We start from the raw sequence: 20,773 nt of genomic DNA on the forward strand, positions 1-20,773 counted from the left end.
AACAGACTGGTTCCAAATAGGAAAAGGAGTACGTCAAGGCTGTATATTGTCACCCTGCTTATTTAACTTATATGCAGAGTACATCATGAGAAATACTGGGCTGGAAGAAGCACAGGCTGGAATCAAAATTTCCAGGAAAAATATCAATAACCTCAGATATGCAGATGACACCACCCTTATGGCAGAAAGTGAAGAGAAACTAAAAAGCCTCTTGATGAAAGTGAAAGAGGAGAGTGAAAAAGTTGGCTTAAAGCTCAACATTCAGAAAACGAAGATCATGGCATCCGGTCCCATCACTTCAGCGAAATAGATGGGGAAACAGTGGCTGATTTTATTTTTCTAGGCTCCAAAATCACTGCAGATGGTGACTGCAGCCATGAAATTAAAGGATGTTTACTCCTTGGAAGGAAAGTTATGACCAACCTAGACAGCATATTGAAAAACAGAGACATTACTTTGCCAACAAAGGTCTGTCTAGTCAAGGCTATGGTTTTTCCAGTGGTCATGTATGGATGTGAGAGTTAGACTATAAAGAAAGGTGAGTGTGGAAGAATTGATGCTTTTGAACTGTGGTGTTGGAGAAGACTCTTGAGAGTCCCTTGGACTGCAAGGAGATCCAACCAGTCCATCCTAAAGGAGATCAGTCCTGGGTGTTCATTGGAAGGACTGATGTTGCACCTGAAACTCCAATACTTTGGCCACCTCATGCGAAGAGCTGACTCATTGGAAAAGATCCTGATGCTGGGAAAATCAAAGGCCGGAGGAGAAGGGGACGACAGAGGATGAGATGGTTGGATGGCATCACCGAGTCAATGGACATGTGTTTGGGTGAACTCCCGGAGTTGGTGATGGACAGGGAGGCCTGGCATGCTGCAGTTCATGGAGTTGCAAAGAGTTGGACACGACTGAGTGACTGAACTGGAAAGTTTATTTGCTCTGTCTGTAACATGTTATGGAAAAACCTGAAGGAACTTTTGAGCCGACCCAACAACACGCTAAGACAGTCCAAATTACCCATGGTGGTGTCGCTAGCATCCCAGATGTTCTTGCCCCGACATCCCTTCTCCCTACCAGGATGGCAATCATGGCACCACCTTGGTTCCAGGAGTGGCCTGTACCAACCTCTCAGCCCTACCTGCCTGGGTTATACGGATATGCAACCCCCCTGCAAATAGAATCACCCCATCTGGGCAACGGTGCGTGCCACTCCTGATTCACACCACAGCGTCCGCCTCTGCGGCTCCTCCAGGCCTCACAGCTGCTCTCAACCTGCCTGCCTTCCCTCCTGCAGTCCCTGTTGGAAGCGGTGAATAAGCCAGAGCAGGCGGAACCCCGCTTCAGTGCCCAGAAGTGTCAGACTGCAAGTTGTGTCATTTCCCTGACCAGATGCCCAGATGGGGAGGAAGTGCCCTGATCTGGTGCATGCCGGCTAGGAGGCCCTCTGCCAGGCACGTCCATGGCTTCTCAGTGAATCCTCTCCCCAGTTCTGCAAGACTTATGTTTCCCTCTGAGTGGTGAGAACATGGAAGGAAGCTACAGGACTGAAGTCACATGTCCACATTCAAGTGTACACAAGGGCCAATCTCGATCCAAATGTGGTTTGCTCGATTCCAAAGCCTTTGTTTTTTCAAGAGCTGACAGAATTTTGCTACCACAAGGATGTGCCAGAGCTCTCTCTGGCCGGTGGTGGGTGACGGACAGCCTCAGAGCCTGGTCTCATAGAGTGGGCGTGCTCTGACCACGAGGCTGTGTTCCCCGCCTGTGTGTTTTGGGTGCATCCCAGTGGAGTTGCAGTGAGATGGCCTTATAGCTTCTGCTGGGGACCAAAGCTGTGCAGAAGCCATCCTTTCCCACAGGGAGCAAAGACCAAGAACATGCTTGTAAATGGATACACTGTATCTATCAACACAAGAGAGCACATACAGCAGTGAGAAAAAATGATCTGAATGATGTGTAAAAATGGGGATGAATGTCACAAAGAGAATGATGGGAAGAAGCCAAACACAAGAAGGGCAGGCTCCACCCATACAAAGTTCACGCCCATCCATGACGCTTCCAACCAGCACTGCCGTTGCCTGGAGAGAGGCACTATGAGGCCGTGAGAGCGACTCTGATGGGTTGGGATGCTCTGTTTGTTGATCTGGGGCTGGTCACACAGGTGCACTCACCTTGTGAAAACCCACTGAGCTCAGGATCTGTGTAGGTGTCTCTATGTGGGCTATACTGCAGGAAAACATTTAGTTAAAGACATGCCGTGGATAGAGAAGAAAATGCATTCATAGCCTAAATGAAATCTTAGTGAAACCCTCTGCTTTATTCAGCAGCTCTTCTGAAATAGAAGCCATGCCTGCAAACATGAAGCCAACATGCCTGGAGCCTGCGGCCGGCCAAGGGAGTGGCCGTGAACACGCTGCAACCTCACCCTCCGCTGCTCCCCCAGTCTGCAGGGCCCTGGGGAGGCACAGCCCAACCCGGCCCTCCTCAGCACTCAATCACCGAGCAGCACCTGAAAACCTTTATCGCTTGCTTTCTGCATATAGACCACAGGGTATACACACTGGGACACTAAGAAGCATAGGAAGCAGGCTCTGCCAAGGGACTTGCAAATATGTCTGCCTCCAGCCTGGACGGGAGAGGAGTTTAGGGGAGAACAGCTCATGTCTATGTATGGCTGAGTCTCTTCACTGTTCACCTGAACCTATCACAGCACTGTTCATCAGCTACACTCAGTGCAAAATAAAAAGGTAAAAAAATATGTTCATCAGCTACACTCAGTGCAAAATAAAAAGGTAAAAAAATATGTTCATCAGCTACACTCAGTGCAAAATAAAAAGGTAAAAAAATATGTCTGCCTACAATATGTGTCCCTATGTATATTTTATTTGGAATATGCACATGTTTTTTACATACGTATTTTGCAAATATAAGGCAATCTGGCTTATTCTAGGCATCAAAAATGTGGTCTAAATACCAAATGTTATTTGGATGACATGAAGCTGGGGCATCAGAGAGTCTTAAGGAAAACCCAAACTTCAGAGGCAGGAAAGGAGGGCCGTCCAGGTACCACGTGTCACCCGATGTGACAGAGCTTTTAAAGCACAACAGCATCTGGAATGTATCCTAGTAAAAGGTCTTAGAACTAAATTCCAGTTTATAGGTGATAGAGGTGGGAGAAATAAGATACCACCATGAGGCACTGGCTGGAGAAATCCAGAATGCGGGACAGTCTGAGGGGCTAGGTTAATTTGAAGAAGGCAGGGTCCTGAAGAACAGCTCCCTCAGGTCAAAGAGAATTGAGGATGTGGTCACTGTACGTGGCGCTTGCTGCTGGACTGGAATCTGGTTTGGACAACGGGCTGCAAAGGACATTTTAGAAACGGTGGGGACAAGTACATATAGGCTACACAGAGATGATGCTGCCAGAGGCAAGAGGCCGGATGAGGGTGAGGGCAGGGAGAAGAGGCTGGGGGTAGAGAGAGGGTCAGGGGTCAGGGGGTCAGGGAGGAGAAAGGGGAGGGCCCGGACGGGGCCACGGGTGAGGCCAAGGGGAGGGCAAGAGGGACGCAGAGCAAGGCCAAGGCCAGGGGGACAAAGGGAGGTGACGGTGGGGCAAGGACGGGGCAGCGGCTGCTTCCCAGCGAGGGCGGGACCTCCCCCCTCCCCCAGTGAGGCGGCCCCTCCCCCCGCCCCAGCGAGGGTGGCCCCTCCCCCAGTGATGGCGGCTGGGACTCCGCAGGCCTGGGAGCCCTTAGTGGGAAACAAGCTCTGGGTGGGTCTCCCCCCCCCAGCGAGGGTGGCCCCTCCCCCCACCCAGGGTGGCCCCTCCCCCCACCCAGAGGGCGGCCCCTCCCCCAGTGATGGCGGCTGGGACTCCGCAGGCCTGGGAGCCCTTAGTGGGAAACAAGCTCTGGGTGGGTCTCCCTACCCCAGACTTCTGGTACCCGCCCAAGTCCCCAGCAGCCGCCAGCTCCGCAGAGGGTCACCCCGCTGGCATCGCCCACCCTCGAGAAGTATGGACTCTGGCCTTCATCTCACTGGCTGCAGTGTTTCTGCAAGCCTGGCCATCCTGCCATCTGGGCATCCCCGGGACTCCCTCCTCCCCAAGGGCAGCTCCCCTCTCCCCACGGGCTCAACCCCTAGCCAGCGCAGCAGCCGCCTCCTCTTTCCTCCTCTACTCCCCTCTCCCCTTCTTCTGACCTCTTTCTTGCCAATCAGTGGCGAGGACCCACAGCAACGACGTAACCTCTCTGTGCCTCCATTTCTATGGACACGACGACGGTACCCGAGGCCAGATGAGCTGGTATGTGGGCTCCTGAGAATGCACCAGCGCACGGGAACTGCCAGGGCCCTGGGACCATCACCAGGCGCCCCTTTAATCCATACTGGAAGTTCCCCAGAGACAAGAGCACAGCCTCCCCAGCCCAGGACATTTGCTCGTTCTCAGGACAGGAGCCTGGGAGGCACGAGCAGAAGCTCAAACACGAGGACAGTACAAGCCTTTCTGTGTGCTGTGAGGTAAAGACTCAAAAACAGGAGTCTTAACTGGATTCTTGAAAAGTTGGCTTAAAGCTCGACATTCAGAAAACTAAGATCATGTCATCTGCTCCCATCACTTCATGGCAAATAGATGGGGAAACAGTGAAAACAGTGACAGACTTCATTTTGGGGGGGCTCCAAAATCATGAGTTGACTCATTGGAAAAGACTCTGATGCTGGGAGGGATTGAGGGCAAAAGGAGAAGGGGACAACAGAGGATGAGATGGCTGGATGGCATCACTGACTCGATGGACGTGAGTCTGAGTGAACTCTGGGAGTTGGTGACGGATAGGGAGGCCTGGGGTGCTGTGATTCATGGGGTCGCAAAGAGTCGATCACGACTGAGCGACTGATCTGATCTGAAAATCACTGCAGATGGTCACTGCAGCCATGAAATTAAAAGACGCTTGCTCCTTGAAAGAAAAGTTATGACCAACCTAGACAGCATATTAAAAAGCAGAGACATTACTTCGCCAACAAAGGTCCGTCTAATCAAAGCCATGGTTTTTCCAGAAGTCACGTATGGATCTGAGAGTTGGACCATAAAGAAAGCTGAGTGCCGAAGAATTGATGCTTTTGAACCGTGGTGTTGGAAAACTCTTAAGAGTCCCTTGGACTGCAAGGAGATCCAACCAGTCCATCTTAAAGGAGATCAGTCCTGAATATTCATTGGAAGGACTGATGCTGAAGCTGAAATGCCAACACTATGGCCACCTGATGTGAAGAGCTGACTCACTGGAAAAGCCCTGATGCTGGGAAAGATTGAAGGTGGGAGGAGAAGAGGACGAGAGAGGATAAGATGGTTGGATGGCATCACTGACTCGATGGGCATGAGTCTGAGTAAACTCTGGGAGTTGGTGATGGACTGGGAGGCCTGGCGTGCTGGAGTCCATGGGGTTGCAAAGAGTCAGACACGACTGAGTGACTGAACTGAACTTTTTGAGCTGAACATCACCTAGTTTATGGGACAAAGTTCTCAGGCATTTTATAACTTTGTGGAAAATATTTTGAAGCACAAATATCCAGTTCAGAAGACTGGTGCTTTTTTTCCCAGATGGTGAACAGCTTAAAGACGTGCTCCCGGCTCTGCCAGGTTTATTTGTAAGGACACTAATTATCCTACTAGAAATAGGTTCCTATTATAATGATGATTAGCTTGCTTTTTTTTTTTTTTTAAATTCTGGGAAAAGAACTTATTTCCTCCCTGGCCAATGGGAAGCCTGGGCTTTTCCAGGGCAGAAACTCCCTCACCCAGTAAATTCTGCTCCCAGGTCACCCCCAAAACATCCCATCAAAACTACCCCATCAAAATCGTCGGGAAGAAAGCCTGTCGGAATGTTGAGTGGGTTTAGATTCATTTTGACGTGAGGAGTCTGCATGCATTCCAGGGACAGGGACACGCAGCCGGGGGAGCAGGACTCGAGGGCAGCCCTGCTGTGGAGATGCCGCGGGCTCAGCGCAAGGCTTCCCACTCACGTGCCAGAGAAAATTTCATGTTCTGTCTTCAAGGCGGGAAGGCTGGATTTCATGCAGCTGAAGCCAAGGGAGGCTGTAACAGCATTTCTAACACTCAAGTCAGATGTGAAGAAAGACTGCATGCGCTGTCTGTTTCTGGACTCAAGGCTGGAGAGTGAGGCGAGGGGAGGATTGGAGGTGAGAATGCAGCCTGGACAGCTGAAGCTCGACAGCCAGACAGGCACTGAAGGCTGCACAGACTTGCATGTTCGTGGTGTCTTCTAGGGGCTTGGCTGGCCCCTGACAGGCAAAGGGACAAAGACAAAACCTCCCCTCCAAAGCCCCAGTTCTCCCCAGGTGGAGCAGGCCCAGCAGCTGCCCGGGCGGCTCCTGGCCCCCATGCCTCCCTGCCCATCTTTAAGATGCTAGTACAACCAACCCTCAGTTTCCCAGGCGGAGACTTAAAACCATGCGTAGCCACAGAGCCTCTCTGGCCCCAGGAGGAGCTAAAAGGAGCCGTCGCTGCGTGCCCGGAGAGGCATGACCGGGTGTCCCGGCAGAAGCAGGAGGCAAAGGGTCCCCGCCGGGCCCTCCAACGCCAGTGAACAAGGCTGTAACCGTCTGCTCTGAGCACGTGCCCTGGGGTTGGATGGTGCGTCTCCAGCCAGCCAGCACAGCCCCCAGCTTGCAAGAACTCTGCCAGCACCCAGGGAAGGCCTCCTGGTGCCCAGGGAGATTACTGACCTTGTCGCCAGGGGACGGAACTGACTCTTCCTTAGTTGTATTAATGAAAAATACTCTAGGAACTCCCTGGTGGTCCAGCAGTTAAGAATCCGCCTGCCAAGGCAGGGAACTCAGGTTCCGTCCCTGGTCCAGGAGGATTCCACATGCTGTGGGGCAACTAAGCCTGCGAGCCACAAGGACTGAGGCCCGCGAGGCGACCGAGGCCTGTGAGCCACAGGGACCGAGGCCCGCAAGGCAACCGAGGCCTGCGAGCCACAGGGACGGAGGCCCGCGAGGCGACTGAGGCCCGCGAGCCACAGGGACCAAGGCCCGCGAGCTGCAGGGACTGAGGCCTGCGCACCCTGGAGCCCGTGCTCTGAAACAAGCGAAGCCCACATACCCAGAGAAGCCCAACTAGAAGAAGCCTCCGCCTGCTGCAACTAGAAAAAGCCTGCACACAGCAACGAAGACCCAGCGCAGTGAAAACAAATAGTTATTTAAAAAAGAAAGAAAATACGCTTTAGAATTGCACTAATATACCAGCTGAGAGCCTCATATGGCTACTGAAATGGAAACTAATAAAAATTAAATAAATTAAAAATTAAGTTTCTCAGGCTTACTTGCCACATCCCCAGTGGTCAGTGGCCACTCGTGGCTGGTGGCACAGATATAGAACATCTTCAAGTCCCAGTGGCCCACTCATCTCCTATCTCATATCCTGCTTCCATCCACAAGTGGCCGTGGCCCACGATACTCTGCAGTGCCTGCTGCTGCTCCGTGGACTCGTTACCATTAGACGTTGCTATCTGGGCAGTGGCACAGGACTTGCACTGGACAAGACTGGCTCGTACTCGACAACGTTCTTGAGGTTTTGGATGACTACACGCACAGACACTCAGAATTCAGACCGATGCCTCTTCCAGGGATGTTTGCTAGCAGCTCAAGGATTGCAAATAACACAGAATCCAATCTCTGTTCCTGACTCTGCCAATTTTTAGAGAGAAAACTGCTCAATGTCGGTGCCCCCTGCCAGGTTTCACTGGGATCAACGGATTCGGTGTTACTTTACATTTCACTTGCTCAAGAATCCTGCTGACTGGCAGCCCTCAAGATCCACACGCGCTGGCAGGCTGGCCCCACGCCCCAAATGGTCTCTGGGTTTCGATGCACCCTAGCGACTCAACCCACCTTCGTGTTAGCTTGAAAACTCCTTCTTTGCTTGACACATTTACCCATTTGGGGCAAGCTTTCTCTCTGCCTCAGAGGAGCTGACACCAATATTGCTGCCTGAGCAGCAAACCCCCAGAGAGAACCCATTACCGGCAGGGCCGCTGGGTGCAGTGAGACCCGGGAGCGGCGTGCATCCCGACGGAGTTTACAGAAACCCAGCTGTTCAGTTCACTCCTCTGCTGTTAATTCCAAGGTGCTGCTACTGTTACTTCAAACTGTAATGATGTCTACAAACAATTTGCACTTTCAGAGCGGCAGGATCCTAGGGGGTAATTAACAAACCCCAGGAATAATCTCTTTAAAAGCCTTTAAAAGCAATCTCAACGGAGGCCACCATGATGAAATGAAACTGCCCCCCCCCTTCTCTGTGGTGTTAGCATAGACCTGGCTGACTCCTGGAGGGGCTGGGCGAGCACCGGTGTGGGCTTTTGTGGACGACTCCTCCAGATGTGTGAATTGAAATCAAACCCGCGGAACTTACTTGAATTGGGGGAGGGTGGTTCTGAAGGTGGGCTGAGATGACAGGCGTGAGAAGCAGAGTTCAGGAGGGCCACTTGATGGGGGGTGGGGTGGGGATGTGGTCCTTACCGTGGACCAAGCTAAGCGAGGAGACGGCATTCACCAGGACGCCGCCCTTCCGGAAGTGGTCGCTCATGTGCTCCAGCCAGTTGGCGTCCAGACCGCAGACCGTTGGGCCGTTCTTGGAGACCCGGAGAGGAATGGTGACAGGGTAATACTGCCGGCACTTCTGATGGCTCTTCGGTTTGTTGAAAAGGGCAAAGATCTCCATTTCTGCGGGGATGCATAGAGAGAACGGGAGACGGGAGGTTAAACAGTGACAAACTGCCTTATCGGGCTGGATGCGACTAACAGGAACCTGCAGGCAGGGCATCACAGGCCAGCCTTCTGCTAGGCTGCATGTCGCCTAACAGGAAGACCCAAGCAGCACGTTAGGCAGCCTTGAAAGTGACACGGACCTCGAAGGCCGAGTCCCACGGGGACTGCCAACAGAAGGCCGGCCCTTGTCATCTGCGCCCATGATGATGAAGTCCTCGGCCACTGCAGCCACGGACCTTCAATACCCCGAGAGGCATTCCGAACGGAGACCAGGAAAGGGGTACTCTGTGCTCTGAGAAAAACTGGCAGGTTAAGCCTTTAGATAGGTATTTTCAAGAGAGCATTTTATGAGCCTAATTCTTGTATCTCCTCAAATCGAGAAAAGGACTAAAATCGTTCCTGGTGACATCTGCTCCTTGTCGCTGGCAGCAAGCCTCTACCCAAAAGGTGTGACTGACCACACACATCTCCTTCACAAAAATCGTATGTTACACTGACCTCTCCTCCTACCTCCCTGGAGCCGTTTTTCAGGGCTATCGGAAATGTTGTCTCCCAGGCTAAGTCCTCATTCTGTCCCCAATAAAACTTAACTCGCAACTCTGACGCTGTGCGTTTTTTAGTCAGCAGGACTCAGTTCTGAATATGACATATGATGAACAGCTGTTAGCCGGGATCAATTTGTATGGTTAGGTGTTTGAAAGAAGGATATAGTAGACATTTCTAGAAATTCATACAAAGGGGTATTTTAGAAGCAAAAGCAGACATGTTTTGGGGCAAGAGCTGATCTGTTTTTTCTTTTTCTTTTAAAGGAAATGCACAGAGGCACATAAAATCAAAAATACTGCCGTAATTCCAGGAGCTCTGCACCTCCCTGAATTCACTATTTATAAACTGCAGTGGTGTTTCCTGGGGCCGAACGCATAATACTTAATCAAGGACATCAAAAATACATCACTGAAATGTAAAAATAAATTCGCTCCAGTAAATGAGGGTTCCTGCGTGGAGTGATAAGGTTGCTCCAACAGCCAATGGGCCCTGAGAGTAAGGCGCAGCTTCCCCGGCCTTCCTTTATGGCTGGGCTCTGTAAAAATCGATGCTCACTGCCACCCGGCAGCTGACCCTTGCCTCCCGCCCTACGTGCGGCCGGCCACGAGTGAGCAGCCTCAGCCTCCGGAAGCAAATACCTGGAATTTCAATCTAAGGCTGAAGGTCTATTTTTGTGTTACTCAATTTAGTCGAGCAACCAAGAATTCACCCCGCTTAAAAAGCTTTGCTTACACAGGCCACTCAGGAACATGCTTTGGTTGCCAAAAATACCAATTCAGATAAGAAAATCCCCACCCTCCTTCCAAAAAAATATTCTAAAGGTCATAAACAATGGCTGACATTAGCAAAAAGGATAAAGGACACCCACACACTCCCTGTAGGAGACACCTTGCCTGGACCCCACATTCTGGGACACTGCATCCCATGTTTGTTTCCCAGTTTTCCAGTCTCCAAATACATGACCTTTGAAAATGGATCCACTTTCCTTTATCTAGATAAGTGTGCTTAAACAGGAAATGGAGCTTCATGACCATAAGGGACACCGTTACCATTTGCCACAAACAGGAGCAAACGGTGAGGCATTTTCACACCAAAAACGTTTCTCCACATAGCATCTCAAGTTATCTCACAGGACGACTGTATTCTGGGACAAAGAGAGTCTTTCCACTCAGGTGGCACTTACCCACCTGAGTAAGTGCCAGCAGAGACCTCAGGGAGCAATTCTGGGCCAAAGACTTTGCTGTCAGCCGTTTCGAGCAATCCAGGGGCTAGAATCAATGAGGAAGGAGGGGACGCGTCTTCACAAACAGCCACCCGGCTCTCCAACAACCAGCACTGGCCTGTGCCTCGTCCCCACCCCATAGTACTTTCTCGGTCCACTTCCCTGACTCAGGAAGCCATGGGAAAAGGCAGCCGGCAAGTGCTTTCAGGGGAGAAATTAGCTCTTGGTATATGGAGCTAGCGATCCCCTATTTTGTGACTTTCAAATACAAGCGTTAGCTGTGGCGTCGTGCCGAGAAAGGTTTATAGAGAGTCAAGCAAGGGGATTAGGGCTGGGGGGTGGGACAGGAAGTGCCCTTTTCCAGTCCAAGGAGTTGGGGTTCAAGTAAGAGCTGCAGCTGTTGAAAGGGAAGAGTGGGAGCCAGGCCTTGACTTCATCTCTTCAAAAGCAGACCCTATAAGCTTTGGGGTGCAAGCTGTTTCTTTGGGGAGTAATCCCAGACAATAAGAGTGAGGGAGCAGGGATAAGAAACAAGGAGGAGATAAAAGCCAAGGCAGGCATCCACTAGCAGGTTACTGGGGACCGGAGATGTCGCGTGTTGCCCTATGAGGGGCAAGGAAGGCGGGCATCTGTCCTCAGGGATTGAGGCCATTCCTGGGGCATTAATGCCTGGGGCACCTGACCATTCCAGAGAACACCTATAGGCAGAGGCTAGGGAAGCTGTCCTCAGGTGACCCCCAAGGTGGGCCAGAGCAAGTGTCACAGCGCTCGGCTCCGATCAGGCAAGCCCAAGGGCACACAGACTAAGAAGAAAAAGAAGCCACAGCCTCTGCAAGGGGAACTGAGAAGCAGCCCAACCACCTGATCACACAGGAGGACCCCCAGTCACATGGCTAGACAGAGCCACGGCCTTCCCACGTGCACGATGAAACAGAAAAGGGGAAGGCGGAAGGAGAAGGCGGGTGCAGGCCGGGGGCCGCGGAGACAGCCTGCAGACCGGGCCGGCGGCGGGGTGCTGACAGCGCGCCCAGCTCTCCATCTGGGTCCTCCCCGGGGAGCAGGGCCGGAGCCAGCGACAGAAATAAACTTTTCGGGAAGGAAAAGGGGAAGGCTGTTGGAATCAAGAGTCTCCAAAGCATGAGAAGAAACCTACTTGCAGATGCCCAGCCCTGCAGTAAATGCCTCTGTCCCGCCGGCTCCCCGGCCACGGTCCTCACCTGGAAACCAGCCAAGAGAAACTGTCCCCAAACGACGCCCTTTGATGTTTTAATATTCCGGCTCTCCAGTACACGTCCTCACGGGAGCGGTCACCAGGGATTCCACAAAGAGGACCAAGTGTGTTTACATTTTCTCAGCTGCTCCGTTGACTCTGCCCTGACCCCAGCGAGAGGATTTTTCCAGACACGGGACAGAGTCCCCAAGGAGGGGGAAGGCATTGTTTCTGAGAACGTTCCGAGGACAGCTGCAGGCTGGGCCTGGCAGGGCACCCAAGCAGCTTCGAGACGGTTCTATCTTGTATTTCTCTTTCTGTCTCGTCCCCTCTGACCCCCTTGCACACCGGGGGGGTGGGGGGGGGGGCTAATCTGGTGCCATTTAGACCCTCGGTGTCCAGAAAAGTCTAGAAAACACGGCCGGGGTTGCACCTGTATTCACTGGACTGACCTCAGCCAGAAAAGCGCAAGCGGCCAGGGCGGGGGGGACGGGGTGCCCGCAGCTGGGGCCAGCTGGATGCTGCCAGCCAGGCCTGCCAAGGCCTTGCTATACTCCCCGTGAACGAGGAGGAAGAAGGTAGATGCCCGGGTCTGAGGTGGGTGCCCGGCAGTAGGGACATAGGCACGGGACGGACGCCTGCAGTCTGCAGCTGGGGCCCCCGAGAGACGGCGACCCGTGGGTTGAGCTGACGGGGTCCTGGCGCCCCGGGGACCTCCAGGCGGCAGGAAGGAGGGGGTCTCAGAGTCGGGCTGAAAGCATGAGCTCCCAGGGCTGGACAGGGAGAAGGAGCCGGCTGGCACATCGGCTGGGGTGGAGGGACAAGTGGGCATCAGACTTGGCCTGGGAGCCGGGCTGGGCAGGGGCTCTGGTCGGCTGCGGACACAGCAGGAGGGCTGGGGCCAAAGGTTACACTGGGAAGGCGGGGCGGTGGGCACCACGGGGCAAGAGGGAGGAGGGCCTCGGGCCCAGCCAGGTGCCGGGGGCAGGGGAGATGCCACTTCCGGCGTGGGTGCAGGGTGGGGCACCTCTGGGCCTGGGGAAGTCAGCTTGCCAGGCAGAGTGTGGGACCTGCTGAGTGCACAGCAATCGCGGGACGTGAGTGTGTCAGTGAGGGCTGTCACCACCAACATCCCCTTCGATGCCCACCTCCATGGGAAACTGTGTCCCTTCTACACGCCAGACGCCTTAACTGGATTCCCCAGGATCACAAGCCAGCAAGTGGCAAAGCCAGTTCAGTTCAGTCGCTCAGTTATGTCCAACTCTTTGCGACCCCATGGACTGTAGCACGCCAGGCCTCCCTGTCCATCACCAACTCTCGGAGTTTACCCAAACTCATGTCCATTGAGTCAGTGATGCCATCCACCCATCTCATCCTCTGTCGTCCCCTTCTCCTCCTGCCTTCAATCTTTCCCAGCATCAGGGTCTTTCCCAAGGAGTCAGTTCTTCACATCAGGTGGCCAAAGGATTGGAGTTTCAGCTTCAACATCAGTCAAGACTCTTCCAAACCCCCCAACCCCTGGCTGTTTCCCAAACCTCATGAGAGGCTGGTTTCATCAGCACACAGAGAGCGGGAGCTGATGCCCATGAGCGGCCAGGGAGGTGGTCAGCGGCTGCTGTCAATGGACTGAGTGCAAATAGCCAGGACAATGGCAGCAGGCGGAGGCATACAGACCCCAGGGCAGAGCTGTCTGGGGGCCAGGAGGGGAGAACCAGGCCCAGTGAGGGAGGGCAGACTCAGGGGGCATTGCCCCAGAAGGAGCTGGCTGCCAGGAGGCTTGCTCATAGAAGGCCCTGGAGAAGGACACAGAGATCCGGCCCAGGCTTCTGCATTCTGGACATTTCAAGTGAGCCGGTGCAGGGAGGAAGGGCAACTCGGGGATGACACTGCGTTATTACTTGGGTGACAGAACAAGCTGAATCTACATGAACCTGTGCGGCCCCCTCGTTTCTGCTACTGACGCTGCAGTGCCGGAGGCCAGACAGGGATGCCGGAGGCCAGCGGAGAAGGCAGGGAATATGGCCCAGCAACGCCGCTCTGAGCTTCCCAAGCCCTGACCTTGCCTCCTGGCCTGTTTACGGTCAATGAAGGAAGCTGTCTCCCCCACCCCGGGGCACAGAAATGGACTGGGAACCCAGCGGCGGGCCAGCTCTTCCCAGGGGCCCTGCGTCCACCCGCAGCCGGGAACGAGGGAGATGTGGAGGGAAGCCTGCCAAAGCGAGGCTCGGGGGAGGCCCGCCCAGCCGGACGTCAAACCGACAGCACGCTCCCCGGACAAGTGCAGCCCGGGTGGACGTGGGGAGCCAACCCCTGGACCCGAGGGGTCCCATGGCCCGGGGGGTCTGGAGTGGGGGCGCCCAGACGGACAGAAAGCCGACAGCATGCTCCCCAGACGAGCGTAGCCTGGGTGGATGTCGGGGGATGAACCCCTGGACCCAGCCCAGGTGGACGTGGGGAGCCAACCGCGGGGTCCCCGCGGTCCAGGGAGGTGGGGGGCGCCCGGACGGACGCAGAGCCCACAGGACGCTCCCAGGACGAGCGAAATCCGGGTGGACGTAGGGGGCAGAAGCCCTGGACCCGAGGGGTCCCACAGCCCGGGGGGTGGGGGGCCACCCGGTCGGATGCAGAGCCTGCGGGCCTCGCTGAGCCCCCAGCATCGATAAGAGAGAGCGGATGAATTAAAGGCGGAGCAGAGGCAGAGCAGGGAGATGCCCTCTGGACTGTTTTTTAATTGTCTTGCTGTGATTGCCTATTTAAACCCACCAGCAGGAAGCGGAGGTAAAGTACTTGGCCCTCCTTAGGGAGCCCTGAGTGGAGGGAAGCTGAGAGCAGGGCGGGAGCGCTGGGAGACGTGGTTGTTTGTGGATGCCCCAGGACAGACGGGAAAACAACTAGAACAGGAGCTGGGCTGAGCTGGGGGCTGGGCCAGCTGACCAGTGGGGACGGCGTCCCTGGCCAGCCTCCTAGGAGGTGGAAGCTACGCTCAACTGATGCTCAAGTGCAAGTTGCTCAGTCGTGTCCTACTCTGTGACCCTGTGGACTATATAGTCCATGGAATTCTCCAGGCCACAATGCTGGAGTGGGGAGCCTTTCCCTTCTCCAGGGGATCTTCCCAACCCAGGGATCAAACCCAGGTCTCCCACATTGCAGGAGGATTCTTTACCAGCTGAGCCTCCAGGGAAGCCCTAACACTCAAACTATGAGATAAAGTGTAACTCTAGGAGGGCACACAGGCCACTTCCTGTGACACAGGCACAGTAAGAGCATCCTCTGTCATAAAGCTGTTGTGCACATGGTCACACGGGCAAGCTGAGACCTGGCCACTGGAGGGCTGTCACCATGATGACCGTCCTGTGTCCCGTGAGGCCAAGCCTGGGCACCAGGGGCCCTGTGTGTTCACTGGCTGATGAGAAAGAGCCAAAGATTCATTTATTCCACCAGAAGAGACATAAGGGTCACAGTGAGCTGCCCAAGTCTCGGAGACCTGTGGCCTCCTATGCAGAGAGCTAAGAGCCACGCTCAGATAACAGCCAGCCAGCTGCCTACCAAGCAGGACAGGGGTCGGGGCACCGTCACCCCTCACAGCTGCAGTTCTCACACACTCTTGGGCTGACCACCTCCAGACACACCTGAACCCTGCATTCCTCAGAAGGTTCTGGTTTTCCAGGAGAGAACAGGGGTTTGAGGAAACGAGGCGCAGGCCAAGACCCTTGGGTGTTGGGGGGGTCTCTGTGTGCCCAGCGACGGGGGAAGGGTCTGAGGGAGGGAACAGTCGCAGGACAGCAGGGGGCCTAGGGGGACAGTCCTGGGACAAGTCTCCCGGATTACTTAACCCCAGGAGGCGGCCAGTCTGGAGGGAGTCTTGAAGGAAGGTGCGCTCCAGAACAGGGAACATCGGAAACTCCCGAGGGGCCCTTCTGTATCGATGGCCTCCTTTCTCAAAGCCAGGGCTCCGTGCAGAGCTGGGGGCAATGGTCAGGATGACGGGGCCTGTACCCCAGTCGTGAGGGCTCCTACTTAGGAGTGCTTTAAATGGACCCCTCCTTTGGCACGCGTGCTCCGTCACTTCAGTCACGCCCAGCTCTCTGCGACCCCACCGACTGTAGCCCGCTGGGCTCCTCTGTCCATGGGATTCTCCAGGCAAGGGTACTGGAGTGGGTTGCCATGCCCTCCTCCAGACCTCCCTGACCCAGGGATCGAACCCTCATCTCCTGCACTGTACGCAGTTTCTTTACCATCTGAGCCACCACAAATCAAGGCCCTGATGAAACACTAATCCTGATCTCTCCCTGAAGTGAGGTGGCTACCATCTCCCCTTCTAAGTCATCCTTGCAAACAAGCCCCAGCATTAACCATCCCACAGTTTTCTTTTCGGGATCTGTGACATAACAAGAAAAGCTATTTCTCCTCTTTTTTTTTTTTTTTTGGCGGCACCGTGTGGCTTGGGGGATCTTGGTTCCCTGATCAGGGACTGAACCTGGGTGTCCTGCAGTGCAAGTGCAGAGTCTTAACCACTGGCCTCTAGGGAGCTCCCTCACCCTTTTCTGTTCTCAAAGCATAAGCAGTTTCTCATCAGTTGTAAGAGGCTAACCTCAAGAATTAGTATATAAATAATAACATTAACCAGGGCTTTCCCTCATAGCTCAGTTGGTAAAGAATCTGCCTGCAATGCAGGAGACCCGGGTTCGATTCCTGGGTGGGGAAGATCTCCTGGAGAAGGAAATGGTGACCCACTCCAGGATTCTTGCCTGCAGAATCCCATGGGCAGGGGAACCTGGCGGGCTACAGTCCACGGGATCACAAGAGTCAGACACGACTTAACGACTAAACCACCACCACCAATAACATTAACCAGGGAGATGATCCAGAAAGGCCTAAAGAGAAAGTCTCCCCAAGACCTGGGCCTCCTCCCATCAGTCTTGTCACTCGTCACCTTCCAAAGGGGAGACAGCTCATACAAGGGCCTGCCTTCCAGGAAATGGCGGGACGCACGATTTCTTGGAGCAGGAAAGTGGAAGGGAGTCATGGGGAAATGAAGAGCAACTTCACTGCCTGCAGTCTGAGGGCTCAGTAAACTCTGATCACCTGTCTGAGCATCACACAGGAAGGACCAGGCGGGGAGCCAGCCTGGGTTCATCCAGCAGATCTGTTTCCAGCCTGGGCGATGGATGGACTCTCTGAACCTCAGTGTACTCAGCTGCAAAGGGGGCAATGATGCAAAGTGGCCTCCCACGTCACAGGAAGAAGGAAGCATTTGTTAACACTGGCTGCCAGCCTCCTTCCTGCATCGTTATTTGAAATCTCCAACCTAGAGTCCGTGCCCTAGCGGCCATTAAACACTGTGACTCAGAGCAATCGCTTCCCGGTGGCCTCTCCCTGGCCGCATGTGCTCCATGGTGCTGGTCTGTCCACGAGACAGACCCCCCGAAGCCTGGCTGTTTACAGCACAAGGGCTGAGTCAGCAGCTTCCTGCACACCTCACGCCTCATCCTCGCTGGGGCTCTGGATTTCCTTCTTTAAATTCAAAACAAGAGGACCAGGCGCGGAAGGTGCTTTCTGCATGGGTGCCCAGCCATCACCACGTTTCCTGGGGTCACACGGGGTAATCTGGGGGCAGCGTGTGGGCGTGGGGAGAAAACACCATGCATTCTAGAACCTGCTGCAATCGTGACATTCTGGAGCCGCAACAAGTCAGCATCCCGTGGTCTGCCCACCCCCCACCCCCAGAAGGCACAGCCTCAGGAAGGAAGAGTCAGGAGGCCCGGAAAACGGCTCGACAGCTTCTCCTGTTTGATGGACGGACTGCCATCTCTACATTCAAATTCCATTCATTTTCCTAAAAGGCCCCCGGTGATTACTGAAAAGCTAGCAGCCGCTCTCCACATGGCTCAGAGTCCCGGTGCTGACATACTTACTGGCCGCGAGCGGCTCTCCAGGCCCTTCCGACGGCAGGTCAGCATCTGGTCCCTCCGGAGTCCCTCGAGCAGGAGACTCTGCGCCGTCCCCCTCTCCCGAGGGCGAATTGGGCTGCTGGGTGGCAGGCGTCTCCTCTCTCGGGCCCTGGCCAGGCTCCAGGCTTCTGTCCGTCCCCACGGCAGCATCTGCAGCCCCCAGCTCCTCTGCAGCCCCATGACCTCCAGGCTCCTGTGTCTCATCCTGGGCATCTGCTGGGGGGCAGCTGCCCGCAGGGCTCCCAGGGCAGCGGTACTGAGGCACGACACCGACGAACTTCAGGCCACGACTCGCAGCCTCCTGGATCTGTGAGGCAAACCAAACCAAGGGAAACGGGTAAACAGGACATTCCATCAGAGAGGGGGCACACGCGGCACCTCAGGGAGGCCTCGGGGGGTGTTTCTGGGTGTGTGTGTGTGGGTGTGGGTGTGTGTGTGCACGCGCGTCCACACCACACATGGGATCTTAGTTCTCTGATGTTGGAGCTGAAACTCCAATCCTTTGGCCACCTGATGCGAAGAACTGACTCCCTGGGAAAGACCCTGATGCTAGGAAAGACTAAAGGCAGGAGAAGGGAATGACGGAGGATGAGATGGCTGGATGGCATCACCGACTCAATGGACATGAGTTTGGGTAAACTCCGGGAGCTGGTGATAACAGGGAGGCCTGGCGTGCTGCAGTCCACAGGGTTGCAAAGAGTCAGACATGACTGAGCGACTGAACTGAACTGAAATGAGTTCTCCAAGCAGGGATCAAACCCACGCCCCACTGCACTGAGTCTTAACCAATGGACCACCAGGGAAGTTTGGATGTTCCTGTTTGAACGGAAATCTCTCAAGCTGGCCAAGGCTCCACCTCCTCAAGGTGGTGGCCACACCCCAAGTCTGGCCTGCTGGGGACAGAGAGGGGCTTGTTTTCTTAAACTGTAAAAAAAAAAAAAATAAAGCATTCGACTGTGAAGGGCTGGGATGGCCTCTCTGTGAAACGCTACATTAGTCCCAATTAGTAATTTTTCCTAATAAGCTGAAAAAAGGTTCTAAAAGGATGAGCTGGAACAACAAGAGGCTAAAAGAGGAAGCTCATTTTGGTAAGAGTTTATTTTTTTGTGTGATTCTTTTTTTTTTCTGATGAATCACCTACTTCCTGCTAATCAGGCTACTATATAACTCAATACATCTATATAACCACATACTAACTACCAGATGACATTTTATGACTCAAAGAGCTTCCTCTCTGAAACAATTGCTCTGGCAGAGAAGGGAAAAGGTGGTGAGAATCACCAGTGTGCAAAAGCTGATGGCACAGCCCGAGAGAGGGGACCTCTGAGGACAGCGGCCCAGGGGGAGGCACGGACGCCTGAAGACCATGCCCAGCCTGCGGGCACTGCACACGCCAACCCACGGCTCTCCACCCCCCATCCGGTCCAGGTAACAGGCGGAGCCTTCTCACCTCCTGAGCCTCAACATGGGGGGCACATGGTCGCACTGAGTTCTGGGCCACGTGAACCCTTCCCTCCCTAAAAAAGCAACCACACCCCCACCGCAGGCGACTGAGTGTAATTGTCATAAGTGAAAGACAAATGGAAAGTAAAAGCTAAACAAAAGCAAGAGCTGGCCAAAATTAGAAGACGAGCTTTAGGGGACTTGTTGGGCAAGGGTGCTCAAGTCACTTTACAAATGCAGCAGAAGGGGGAGACCGCAGAGCTCTGGGAGGCTCAGTCACCAACCCCCGAGTGGATGACCTCAGAAAGCCGCCAGGCGTCAGCGGCAACCCTCTCCTGTCTTTTGAGAAGGAGTAAGAAACACCAGAAAGTGAAGAGGAACTAAAAAGCCTCTTGATGAAAGTGAAAGAGGAGAGTAAAAAGTTGGCTAAAAGCTCAACATTCAGAAAACGAAGATCATGGCATCTGGTCCTATCACTTCATGGGAAATAGATGGAGAAACAGTGGAAACAGTGTCAGACTTTATTTTTCTGGGCTCCAAAATCACTGTAGATGGCGATTGCAGCCATGAAATTAAAAGACGCTTACTCCTTGGAAGGAAAGTTATGACCAACCTAGATAGCATATTAAAAAGCAGAGACATTATTTTGCCAACAAAGGTCCGTCTAGTCAAGGCTATGGTTTTTCCAGTGGTCATGTATGGATGTGAGAGTTGGACTGTGAAGAAAGCTGAGTGCCGAAGAATTGATGCTTTTGAACTGTGGTGTTGGAGAAGACTCTTGAGAGTCCCTTGGACTGCAAGGAGATCCAACCAGTCCATTCTAAAGGAGATCAGTCCTGGGTGTTCATTGGAAGGACCGATGCTAAAGCTGAAACTCCAGTACTTTGGCCACCTCATGCGAAGAGTTGACTCACTGGAAAAGACTCTGATGCTGGGAGGGATTGAGGGCAAAGGAGAAGGGGACGACAGAGGATGAGATGGCTGGATGGCATCACTGACTCAATGGACGTGGGTTTGGGTGAACTCCGGGAGTTGGTGATGGACAGGGAGGCCTGGCGTGCTGCAATTCACGGGGTAGCGAAGAGTCGGACATGACTGAGCAACTGAACTGAATTGAACTGAACTGAAGAAACACCAGCACGAGCTCCTCTCTAAGGGAAAAGCAAGCCTCGGCACCCCTCCACAGATGACCCACCCTAACTTAAGGCAGAAGGTCATTTTAGTTCAGCCCTGGCCGTTCTGGAAAAATGATCTGGAGCAGTAATACGAACATACAGCCCAGTTCATCTTATATCAATGGTCTGACTGATCTTCATTTCAGATGAGGACACTGAAGCCCAGAGACATTTAAAGTCATAAAGCGAGCTGTGGGCAGTCAGGTTCCAAGTCAGGTTTGGCTCAGGTCCAAGTTCATTCTCTAAGTACAAGGCCAAGTGGACACGTGTCAAAGCATCAAATTCCCCGACATGCACGTGTCCACACAAATGCCCACGGCTGGCTCAATTCACACTTCAAACGTTTTTTTAAAACACCTTGAAGTCATCATTTCCATTCTGAAAATTCATTTTTTACCATTAATCTGTGATATCTACCTATTTTTAGAAACTGTTTTCGAAAGCT

General features: G+C 53.8%; 1 protein-coding gene across 3 annotated transcripts in view; it reads right to left on the minus strand.

Annotated features, from left to right (window-relative positions):
- The window catches only part of RFTN1 (raftlin, lipid raft linker 1), a 226,578-nt gene that overhangs the window by 53,173 nt on the left and 152,632 nt on the right, over positions 1 to 20,773 (minus strand). For all 3 annotated transcript variants that reach the window (XM_070797183.1, XM_070797186.1, XM_070797181.1), the window contains exons 5-6: positions 17,675 to 18,017; positions 8,533 to 8,736 (exon numbers count right to left, since the gene is read on the minus strand). In XM_070797183.1, the coding sequence (XP_070653284.1) occupies positions 8,533 to 8,736; positions 17,675 to 18,017 (547 nt within the window). The remainder of the gene's footprint in view (positions 1 to 8,532; positions 8,737 to 17,674; positions 18,018 to 20,773) is intronic.

This window comes from Bos indicus, chromosome 1 (genome assembly GCF_029378745.1).
Source record: "Bos indicus isolate NIAB-ARS_2022 breed Sahiwal x Tharparkar chromosome 1, NIAB-ARS_B.indTharparkar_mat_pri_1.0, whole genome shotgun sequence".
Classification (NCBI taxonomy): Eukaryota; Metazoa; Chordata; class Mammalia; order Artiodactyla; family Bovidae; genus Bos; species Bos indicus.